At 34.0% G+C, this 12,054-nt stretch overlaps 1 protein-coding gene across 1 annotated transcript; it reads left to right on the forward strand.

The window, feature by feature from the left end:
* Positions 1-505: 505 nt before the first annotated feature.
* Positions 506-10,668, forward strand: LOC149709486 (protein henna-like). The gene is made up of 14 exons (XM_089864857.1): positions 506-731; positions 828-911; positions 6,258-6,380; positions 7,306-7,483; positions 7,984-8,078; positions 8,154-8,221; positions 8,300-8,350; positions 8,870-9,015; positions 9,089-9,224; positions 9,299-9,425; positions 9,503-9,598; positions 9,966-10,099; positions 10,273-10,388; positions 10,484-10,668. Exons 2-14 carry the CDS (start codon positions 867-869, stop codon positions 10,525-10,527), a joined length of 1,359 nt encoding a protein of 452 aa, XP_089720983.1. The 5' UTR covers positions 506-731; positions 828-866; the 3' UTR covers positions 10,528-10,668.
* The last annotated feature ends 1,386 nt before the right edge of the window (positions 10,669-12,054 follow it).

Raw genomic sequence — 12,054 nt, forward strand, 5'->3', positions numbered from 1 at the left:
AGCAACGAGAATTTCTATGCGCACGGATGCAAGATGCAACAGGCAGCAAGAGAGATTATTCGCCAGGTAAAATTCGTCATTAGTCTAGAAGCTCCTCCCACAAAACCCGCCTAGATAAATTGAGTGAAAAGGATACGCAATGATTCCTAGTAGCTGTATGCATTCCTGGTGTTACTGATGCAGTTTTGACAATCAAATTATTAAATGAATAAATTGTGACTGTGAATAAAAATTAAACATGCAAACAAACAAATTTCTGAAAAAAAAGTAAAAATTATAGAAAATATGTAATATCTACACTTACTGTTTTCTTGCACTTAAGTTCATAACTTATTTTTGTAAAATCGAAACTTGGCGATAAAAGTTCATCAATATATCTGTCTAGTCGAGCCCCTCTATCTTCTGATTGGTTAACGGAAGATGGTGCCACCACTGGCTTATATTATCATCATTAAATTATATATATTTTTCAAACTTCAAAGCTATATACCCCGAGGAAAGTAAATTCGTATAGGCCCTCTTTCTTTTCGAAAGTCTAGAATCGACATTAAGTCAGACGCTCCGAAAAAATACAGAGCAATAAGACCCGAGTGCCAAAGTAGTTAGGTTCATTTAATTCAAGTTAATTAAATCAACCAAAGTTAATTAAGTTTAATTTGGCAAGTTTTATCGAAGGATCTTTTCGGGTTAAGGTTTCGAAATTGAATTGCATTAGCGACTAATTTTTAAAGGTTAGTTTTAATCGAGATATTTTTACTTTGATTACGATTAGATGCGTTAGTTTTAATTACATTTTAATGACATTAATTTATTCATTGATTTTATAGATATTTGTTTGAAAAAAATTATTCATCAAATTTGAAAAAATGATGACGTCACAGACGAAACATATGTTGAATGAAGGTGAAGACGTAAGTGTCAAATATTTATTTTTGATTATTGATTATGACGTAGTATATAATTACCGGTGAAAGTAATTAGATAATTAAGTATATATAGTAATTATTTTGTTACGCCTTGGGATTCAATAAACTTGATAATATTTACCTAATAAGTTTACCATAAGTTTATAAGTGATATGTTCCATAAGTATGACACTACCTATACTTCGTAATGCTAAAGACATTCTGGGAGCTAGTTCGAGAACGACAAACGAGAATTGACTAAACTCGGTTAATTTTGCAGTCCTATTTAGTCTGCATTACTAAGCCTTTGACAGCAGCGCCTGACCAGGCGTGGCTTTAAGAGAATCTATGATCTACGTCACTTCATGTGACAAACTTATGCAACATATCTTATAAACTTATGGTTTTACGAAGAGTCTAAAATAATTAAGCTAATTATCTCTAAGTATTTATGCCTAGTATCGTAATATAAAAGTCAATTTGGCTAATTAATTTTTCAAAAGTGACCTTGATATACCAGAAAAGAAAACAATACAAATCCTAAATTTTTACGTCCCCCCTCCCCTTTCCACGTGCCTAGTTTTAAAGCAAGTCTCTGCTGTGGTTTAGTTTAAACAAATGCCACTAGATGCTCCCATAATCGAGGGGTGGAGTTGACTGGCCCTCTAAGCTTATAGGAAACGCTAGTTTTAGCTCCGCCCACGACGTTAACGAGTTCTGATTGGCTCTTGCCTTTGTCAACGGTAAAATTTGTGTGTAGAAGATCAGCCAGAATGTTAGGGGGAGCCGACATTTGCTTTAAACAGTTCTGAGTGACCTTGATAGACTAGAGACCAAATCTTAATTGCCAAAGTATCAATTAAGTTTCATAAAAGCGGATACACGATATAATTTGCTCATCACTGTAATTGGTGACATTGAGAAAGTAAAATTCCGAGTCACTGTATCTCTAATGACGTAACGTGAGGGTCAAATTTCGTCTGATTAATTTACTGCAAATTTAATTGAGTATTAAATTTCTCTCGTTTAAAAATTACCTTATCTCATATCCGATTTCCGTGTTTATGGCAGATTCATTCGAATCATCTTTAATGACAGAGTATTATTTGGCTAAAGGTCACCAACGCTTCACAGGCCCAAATCATATTACCACAGAAACTTGAGACACCGATTAAAAGTTTCGATTTTTAATCAAGTTTAACAGATAAACAACCAAACACGATAGACCAACCATTTCGATGTAGCTAAAGAGGGAAAAACACGGGGTAAAACTCTGCCTTCCATCGCGCTTTTCGGCGCCTGCGCTGTAGTCTCTTTGTATCAGAAGAGTGGGCAGAGACTGATGGCAATGTGTCAACCCACTTGTATGTCCCGATACTAGGGGTTTCCTGCCCCCTATTTTTAAGTCGAAAGGGTCTATAGGCATCCCTTGACAACAGCAATAATGTGATAGGAGATATTTGTCAACTCAAATTAAAAGAAGAGCTCTGATTGGGTAATAACCAAATGCCAATGTCACCAGATCTCCTCTGATTCGCCTCACGTATATTTGATTAAAAGTCAGGCCCATATTTTCCAATGAGATACGTCAGTTCCTTTTTAATTAATCTGATCGGGCTTTCATTAGGCATAAGATGAATTCATTGATCACTAATTAGTCAGTTAATTAATTACCATCTTCGAAACTTGAATGGCTTAAATTTAAACCAGAACCAAAACAACTCCATAAAGTTTTAACATGTTTTAAACATACAGCAAACAAATTCTTTAACACCAAAACAAGAGTTGTTCATCTAATTTATCCAAAAGACATTCTTTTGAATTTTTTCACTCATAACGCTAGCTAGCCTATGATAAAACCATTTAATTTTTTAGTAATAAAAATTTTAATAGTTCGCAAGTCGATCCGAAATTCTGAACTGGGATAGACGAGGATTGTGGTTAAAATATACTTTAAATATAGTTATTACTTGTCTGGAAAATGGTTTATGGTTCTTGGTACAACTCAAGACAACGCCCTAAAGTCCATTAATCTGAATATTAAAAATTTCACATTAACCGTTAGACTCCGACCAGAATATTCTGGTTTTAACTGGTTCCACTAAGGTTAAACTATAGAATTTAAAACCAAAAAATTCCCAAGAAAAAAGTGAAACTTTTGTACAACGTCACAGCTCATAAGGCGAGTAACACAACAACAAAAAGTATGATCAGGAATAATTGCGTACCCATTTTCACTCAACGTATCAAGGCGGGCTTTGTGAGAGGAGCTAAACTAATCCTTACGTATCACGCGCCCCAAGGAACTCGCGTTGTTAGCAAACCAATGAAATCACAGTTAAAAAGACGTCCCAATTATGAGGCGAATCGGATACTAAGTTCTCAAGCCTGGCCCACAAAATACCTTTCAAAAATAACTTTCTCGTGACGTCACACCCCCTATCTCTTACCTCGATTTTGGCCTCCATATTGGAAGTCGTCAGCTCAGACCCTACAATTTAGACTACCAATAGGGACTTGGCAATTCGGGCTTACCTTCGCCCCCAGCGCCATTATGGTATGTTTTTTAGCACTAGTGGAAGGTAGCCTGACGTTGCATGACGTAGTACTACCAGGTCACGTCCCCGTAGCTGCTCCCCTCTCAGTATTCACCACTCTATATAGGGGAGCAAGGATTCCTATTAGCTGTATGAATTCCAGATCATACTTATAGCTATTATGTCACTTATTCCATTACCAAGAACGCATTAAAGACCTGAGAAGTTATGTTTTTCCACGATCTGAAACCTTATACGCTAACAAACCAAAATTACCCATAGTTTTAAAAAAAATAACAACAGAGATAAACACACCCTTTAAAACTGTTCATACATAATTTGTTCAGAGGTCCCCCCCAGTCGATACTATAGCCTTTCTGACGAAACCATTCAAGTATCTGATGAAACTAGTTTAGTTCTATATCAAGTAAACATGCAACACCCAAACATAAACCAGTTTTTCATCCGAGATTTTAACATTTCTCTCTGGAAGACAATGGCTTAGCTGCGTGTATCTTTGTAGTTCGTAAAGAAAACTTTAGTTATATTAAAATTAGGTATTGCAGGTGGCCTTTAATATCTCCAAATATAAGGCACCGGGGGTTTAGTTCAATTACAATTTAGTACTTAGAAGTAATTCAAGTCGTTTATATCGCGGTATTCAATGTTGCTAGATCTTTGTCAATTTTATTATAAATATAATTTGATTTCGTATTATCGTTAATCTTTTCTAAGTAATTGCCAATTGCCTCTGCAATTTATTTAACCTTGAAAACGCACCCCCCAATTCGAATGCGACTAAGTTTGTTATACGAATATAGATACATTATCAACCAAGATACAACCTCCAAGAGATCTGATAATATTTTATTGTAAGTTTGAAAATATTTGATATTCAAATTTTTTTGATAATGGGTATTTCTTAATGGAAATTAAATTAGCATAATTATTAATTATAATTTATATTCCGATAGTAGATATTTCTGTGCGTAAAATGGTACTTAGAACTAATTAATATGTTAATTAGAATAGATGTTATTGCCAATTGAAATTTAAATCATTTTCATATTTTGAAGTTGTAGCGTAGCATTGTTTTAAGCGTTGCTATGGAAACAAAATTAACGTTAAAATTAATTAAATTACATATTCTGAAACTAGACACTTCGGTGCTTAATTTAGTGCTTAGAGCTAATTAATACGTTAATTAGAATTGAAGTTATTGCCAATTGAAATTTAAGTGAAATGTTTTAATTATCTTTCACGTTAAGTCGTTGTCATGGGAACAAAATTAACGCAAAAATTAATTAAATTACATATTCTGAAATTAGATATTTCGGTGCATCACGTGATTCTTACAATTCATTAATATCGTAATTAGAACTGTAGTTATTAATTATCAAAACAACTTAAACGTCATATTATTTTGTAGATGATGTTTTCAACTGTTATCCTTATAAAACAATTAACTTAAATACGTTTTCTGTAACTAGACTTTAGGGTGCGCAACGTGAGGCTCATAGCTAATTAATACGTTAATTACGACTTTAATTATCTTCCACTTTAAAGGTATATAGGTTGAATTTAATCGAGGCCCCGAGAGAATTAATTAAAAACAAGTAAAATCAAACGAAAATTACTTTCCTGGAGGCAATTTATAAAAGTTGTATTTTATAACCGATTTTGACGAGGAATTTTTCTGTTCAGTTTTTATCTTTAAACGCTTGGTATCAAACGTTAATTTATAAAATATCATTTTGTTTAATAATTTTCTAAACTTCCTGTTGATGTTAAAGCTATTGACGTGACAGATTTGGTTCATCTTGATTGATTGACACTTATCAAAATATTTTCTTTAAAAGTTTCGATTTTCTGTAGTAATAATCGTTTGGGTTTGAAAACCGCTCGCATCGCATTGTCAGACTTTTAAATTAAACGCGTTAAAGCTGAATTAGTTACAATTACAAATGAAATAAAATAATAGACCTTTAATTAAACTGAGGTAAGCTTAATTAAATTGCGAATTAATCTTCGATCCAGTAAAGTATTAATACTCAATATTAAACCTCGTATTAATAAAAATATTTCACCAAAATGGAAATTAAATTGACGTTAAGTTAATTATAATAGCGATCTCTCTCCGTAATTGGAATTTAATCATCAATTAAATCTAATTTTTTAAATTTAATATAATTGTCATTAAAAGTAATTTCTCGACAAGTAAGCGATAATTGCCTTGATTTATTTGATTTTAAATGGTATTTAACTTAAATCAAAACTTGGTTTAAATATTATCAGTCTTAATTTTTGAAAGGGTAAAACGTTACTCGCGAATTTGCCTTGGAATTTAATTTTAATTTAAATTGAATTCTTAAATATAATAAATAAATATCACTAAAATTAATTTGGCGACAAGTAAGAGATAATCACGTCGATTAATTTGAGTTTAAATTATATTTAACTTAAATCATAACTTGATTTCAGTAAAACATTTGCAAATTTGCCTAAAATCGTAATTTTTCCAAAAATTCGTAAGCAAATTCTAAACTATCGATTTGTTTAAACTAATTTAATTTTAATGCAATTCATTTTAAGTATCAGTTGAAATCTAGAAGTGACAGTGCACAATTCTTATCTGTAATTAGATATTCCAAACTAAATGGTGTTAAGGTTTTAATTAAAATCATCAAACTAAATAGATTGCATTTTTCAAGGACCTTATTCATGAATTTTTAAAAGAAAAAACATGTTTACCCAATTACTGTTCCTCGTCATTTTGGAATCGACTTTAATTTGATGTACATCATTCACTTTTCAGGTTCCCATTTCGAAAAAAGGCACAAGTTACATCATGGAAATGGTGGCTGAAAAAACCGCCTCTGTCGTATTTTCCCTCAAAGAGGAAGTTGGTGCCCTAGCTGAAGTACTTCGCGTTTTTAAGGTAATTTTAACTTAATTTCTTTAAATTTAATTATTTCTTGGGCCCTAAATGTTATAACCCCAAGTATTTAGTATCATTTGAAAGGTAAGAAATGGGGCTATGACATACTCGAAGGACTTCCCCGTATCTCTTATAGAACCAGAGTTAAAAGGTTAAGGTGTACATAAGCCCATGTTAACGCTATGGAGAGGACGTTTATGAACATTTTGCTTAATTACTCGGGCCCTAATTGTTATAACCCCAAGTAATTAGGTATCATTTGAAAGGTAAGAAATGGGGCTATGAGTTACTCGAAGGACTTCCCTGTATCTCAAATGGAACCAGTTAAAAGGTTAAGGTGTACATAAGCCCATGTTAATCCTATGGAGTGGCGTTAATGAATATTTTGCTTAATTACTCGGGCCCTAATTGTCGTAACCACAATTAATTTAGTATCGTTGGAAAGGGGAGAATTGGGGCTATGAAATACTCAAAGGGTTTCCTTGTCTCAAATGGAATCAGAATTAAAAGGTGTCGTGTAAAGAAGACCATGGAAATCCTATGGAGAGGATGTCTATGAACATTTTGTTCAATTACTCGGTCCCTGATTGTCGTAACCCCGAGTAATTATTATCGTTGGTATGAGGAGAAACGGGGCTAGAACATACTCGAATGATTTTCCCGTATCTCTAGTAGAACCAAAGTTAAAAGGTGTCGTGTAAATAGAACCATGGAAATTCTATGGAGCGGCGTTAATGAACATTTTGCTTAATAACTCGGGCCCTAATTGTCGTAACCCCAATTAATTAGGTATCGTTTGAAAGGGGAGAAATGGGGCTATGACATACTCAAAGGACATCCCCGTATCTCTAATAGAACCAGAGTTATAACACTCCAAAGTTGCTACTGTTAATTAAAAAAATTATTTGTTATTCTACAACTTCAGGAGAATGAAGTGAATCTTCACCACATCGAATCTCGACCATCGCGAAGGTTTCCCGACTTGTACGAATTCATGGTCATTTGCAACCCAGCAACCGGAAACCTGAACGAGGCCCTGGACATGATCAAGGAACGATCCATTTACATGCAAATCATTTCCAGAGATCACAAGGATAATGCTGGTAAATTCAATTGTAAAAAAATACCAGAAGTATATAATAGTTCTCTTCGAGAGAAGTGTACCATCACAAAGCGGGAGGGGTAATTGTTACATGATTCTTCCCAACATCAGAACTAAAACATTTGGAGTGTACAAGGTTACCAAACCAAATCACATACGCGATAAATAGTTCCCTCATCATTACTCTATTTGCGAAGGCTTAACTATTTTCCAAGGCGCATGCATTTTTTCCCGCGTCAAGACAATCAAGGTTTATGGGTTGATTGCTGAGGATTTAGTAAACACCAAACAGTAATTATAGAATTGACCCTAGCACGGTGCGATAGTTACCCATCTTAATTAAGTTTGATGAGCGGGATTGCAAACAAAAGGGTTAGCCTGGGAAGAATCATGTTACATGACTAAAGTATTAAGAGGATACAGAGTGTCATCCTTCTTCTATTATCCCCTTCTGACCATACCCATCATTTGCAATTTTACATTTTGAATTTTAATTTTTAGACACTGTTCCTTGGTTTCCGGGCAAGATCCACGAATTGGACAAATTCTCCAATCAAATTTTAAGTTACGGATCTGAATTGGATTCCGATCATCCCGTAAGTAATGTGACTTAATTTAAATACAGTATAATTAGATTAATTAATAAAAATTGTCGTTTGAAATATTGTCAGGGTTTCACGGATCAAGTTTACAGAGAAAGAAGGAAATATTTCGCGGATATCGCCTTTTTCTACAAGCAGTACGTTTTAATCTCAATTTAATTAATAATAATATTTAAATTGAAATAATTAAATATTTTAAATATATTTCTAAATAGTGGACAAGAAATTCCAAGAGTGAATTACACCAAAGAAGAAACCGAAACTTGGTAAAGATTATTCAAATTTCCGTTTAGTTTATCCCATTATTCAAGCGACTATTTGCCGAATCACGAGTAGTTTAGATGGCTTATTCGTTATCGTTACTAAGTGAGCGCGTGTCGTTCCACTGACCACTGTATTATGGAATAAATGTGAATTCTGTCGTCAGAAATCTATGCTCGGCAAATAGAGAATATTCGCTACTTGACGAAAAAAAATATTAGCTACTCTCGGATAAATAAATATTAGCTACTCGGCAAATGGCGAAGGTTCGAAACTCGGCGAAAGATAAATATTCGCCACTCGTCGAAAGACACATATTCGCTACTCGGCGAAGGGCTAAGATTCTCTACTCGGTGAAAAATAAATATTAACTACTTGGTGATGAAAAATAAATATTCGCTACTCGGCGAAAGACACATATTCGCTACTCGGCGAAAGGCAAATATTCGCTACTTTGCAAATAGCAAATGCGTTTACGCGCGTTTTCAGATGAGATTAATACTAAGTATAAATGATTTTTTCAGGGGCAAAGTTTTCCGAGAACTGGTGAAACTGTACCCGACCCACGCTTGCCACGAGCACAACCACATATTTCCTCTCATGATTGAAAATTGCGGATACAGAGCCGATAACATCCCGCAATTGCAAGATGTCTCAGACTTCTTAAAAGGTAGAAAACAACTGTACTGATAACAAACCCAAAGAAATTAATAAAACTGAAATCATATTATTTATTAATAAAGATTGTACCGGATTCATACTGAGACCCGTTGCGGGCCTTTTAAGTTCCAGAGATTTCCTAGCTGGTTTGGCTTTCAGAGTCTTCCATTCGACGCAGTACATCAGACATCACACTAAACCATTTTACACACCAGAACCGTAAGCGTACTAGGAACACTTTTAAGTGTTTAATTACGCATACAACAGCCTGTACTATATTTTATACATTTCAGAGATGTCTGCCACGAGCTGTTGGGTCACGCCCCACTATTCGCTGACCCCAGTTTCGCCAAATTCGCCCAAGAAATTGGTTTGGCTTCCTTAGGGGCACCGGATGAGTACATTGAAAAATTGGCCACTGTTAGTTTAACATATTTTAAAATTATTTCTAATTATTGCGAGTTTAATTATATGATCATTTTTTATGACGTATTTAGTGTTTTTGGTTCACGGTTGAATTTGGACTTTGCAAACAAAATGGACAAGTGAAAGCTTACGGAGCTGGACTACTGTCTTCGTTCGGAGAACTTCAGGTAATTTAATTTTAATCTTTTTTTTTTTGACAATTAGATTTGAATTTCAAATTTTAATAAAAAAAATTATGTTCAAATAATTGAATATATACAGTTATAATTTATTATTTATTTATAATTTATTTATTATTTATTTATTATTTATTTACAATTTATTTACTATTTATTTATAATTTATTATTTATTTATAATTTATTTATTATTTATTTACAATTTATTTACTATTTATTTATAATTTATTTATAGTTTATTTATTATTTATTTATTTACTATTTACTTATGGTCTATTTATTGTTTATTTATAATTTATCTATCATTTATTTATTATTTATTTATAATTTAAGTTAATTAAATTTAATTTGCACAGTACGCGTTAAGTGGTAAACCGGAAATCAAATGTTTCGAGCCTCAAGTGACCGGAAATCAAAAATACCCAATCACGGAATACCAACCCATTTATTTCCTAGCGGAAAGCTTCGCGGATGCCCAACAAAAGATGAGGTAAGAAATTAGCCGTGAAAGGTGTACGTCAACGTCTAGCTATGCTTATACGGTATACCCGAGATCTTACAAGTTTGCCCAACGCCATCCAGAAGTACACGTTTTCGCTTAAACTCTCTAAAAATTTAATAAACCCTTAATTAATTAGAGTGATTAACGTTTTTAATTATCAGGGAATACGCTCTGTCTATCCCGAGGCCATTTACGGTTCGTTACAATCCTTACACGCAAAGTGCCGAAATCTTGGACACCAAGAAACAAGTGGACACATTGGTCAAGGACATTCAAAGTCAGTCCCGTTTCCATTTCTTTTTTTTTTTTAAATATTTTTCAACATAATTTACCTACGTCATATTAAAATTAATTTCGGTTTTTATTCAACAGGTGAGATGCAACTTTTAATGGATGCCCTTCACAAAATTCTCTAAACCTTGTTTTACATAAAATTTATAAAAATAACTTTTTAACTTGATTATTTCAAACCCTTCTTTTACCTATACACATATTTTATATTACTTTGTAAAGGAATCATTGATTATTGGTTAAATAAATATTTTTAAAATATTAAATTTAAAATATTACCAAAAGCAAATAGATAAAACAGAAAGTGAGCCTGCACTGCATGGGGTCCCGATGGCTTTCCATAATGCTCAATATGATCATAAGTTTATAAGATATGTTCAGTTAAGTATGACACTTCCTAGAGCTAGTTCGAGGGAGAACGACGGAAGCGAGTCAATTGAAGTCCTACACTCGGTGGTTAATTTTGCGGGACTTCCATCTAGTTCCTATTTAGTCTGCATTACTAAGCCCCCTTTGACAGCAGCGCCTCACTCACCAGGCCTCCCTCACTTTTCCCTGAATCTATGACCTACCTCATTCACTTCATGACAAGCTACAGTTTCTAAGTTACCAGTGACAAACTTATGGAATGAACAAATCTTTTTAAAATATTTTAGTTTTTCTTGCCCTGAAGATGGAAATAGTATTTGAAATAAATCACAGATGGCGTTAGAATCTACAAAACCACTTTTAAAATAATTAGTTTTTCAACTGAAAGAAATGTGATTCACTCTCTACATTCTGGCCTTTAATCTTTAAAAACACACCCGTGCGCCTACTTAGTGGTTTCCGTTCCTACATTCCAATTTTGAAGTAAAAAGAAAGGGTTTTTGTATCGTTAACTTCTTACGATTCTAGTATGCTTAATTAGTCATACGAAATAATTAGTCTTGACATTAATAACTAACTAGTTTATTGAGTGAACCGAGACGTGCTAACTACGCATCGCTACTGCTGTTGCATCATCTTGTGCAATCCTCTTGTTACATTCATAGAGACGTCAGCGCCATCTCTTTAACTTTGGTCCTTTAGGAGTGACCGCGAAATACAATATGATAATGTTACATCTTTCCTTTTTTTTTTTTTCTTTTTTTTATTTTGAACAAGTTATGACCCACTGAAGGTGGTTAAAGATACTGATTAATAAACAACTATAAAGATAAAAAAACTAAACAGAAAAAAAACAAAAGTTATTTCGATGTTTGAACTTGAACTAGAGATCAAGCCTGTGAGGGACCTTTCTGACCCGACTAGAACGGCGGACCGTAACAGGTGGACTGGACACCCGTGGCACTGTCGAGGGGGTAGTCGCTACTGGAACAGGAGTCGCAAAATTTGGACTAGCGTGAAACTGTTCGTTGGTGGGCGACGTCTCTGTTTTAACCACAGGTTTCACATCGTCCCCTGGGAGACCGGTTTCTTCGGTTCGTAGGATTTGATGTCTGTTACGCCTCAATATGGCGCCATCATCCAGTTGCAGTTTATAGGAACGGTGTGCGACCTGGTTAAGGACACGTCCTTTACGTACCCACGCCGTGTTATCCGGATTTTTAATTCGTATTATGTCGCCCTTCTTCAGTGGACGCAGATTTCTTCCCGTAGTTGGCTGCTTA

This window comes from Phalangium opilio, unplaced genomic scaffold, assembly GCF_054372755.1.
Source record: "Phalangium opilio isolate 3A_F unplaced genomic scaffold, DU_Popi_V2 ptg000013l_1, whole genome shotgun sequence".
Lineage (NCBI taxonomy): Eukaryota > Metazoa > Arthropoda > Arachnida > Opiliones > Phalangiidae > Phalangium > Phalangium opilio.

Coding starts and splice junctions, on each gene's coding strand:
- LOC149709486 (XM_089864857.1), top strand. CDS start 867: ATGATGACGTCACAGACGAAACATATGTTGAATGAAGGTGAAGAC. Junction 912..6,257: donor TGTTGAATGAAGGTGAAGAC/GTAAGTGTCAAA, acceptor TTCACTTTTCAG/GTTCCCATTTCGAAAAAAGG. Junction 9,016..9,088: donor TGTCTCAGACTTCTTAAAAG/GTAGAAAACAAC, acceptor TTATTAATAAAG/ATTGTACCGGATTCATACTG.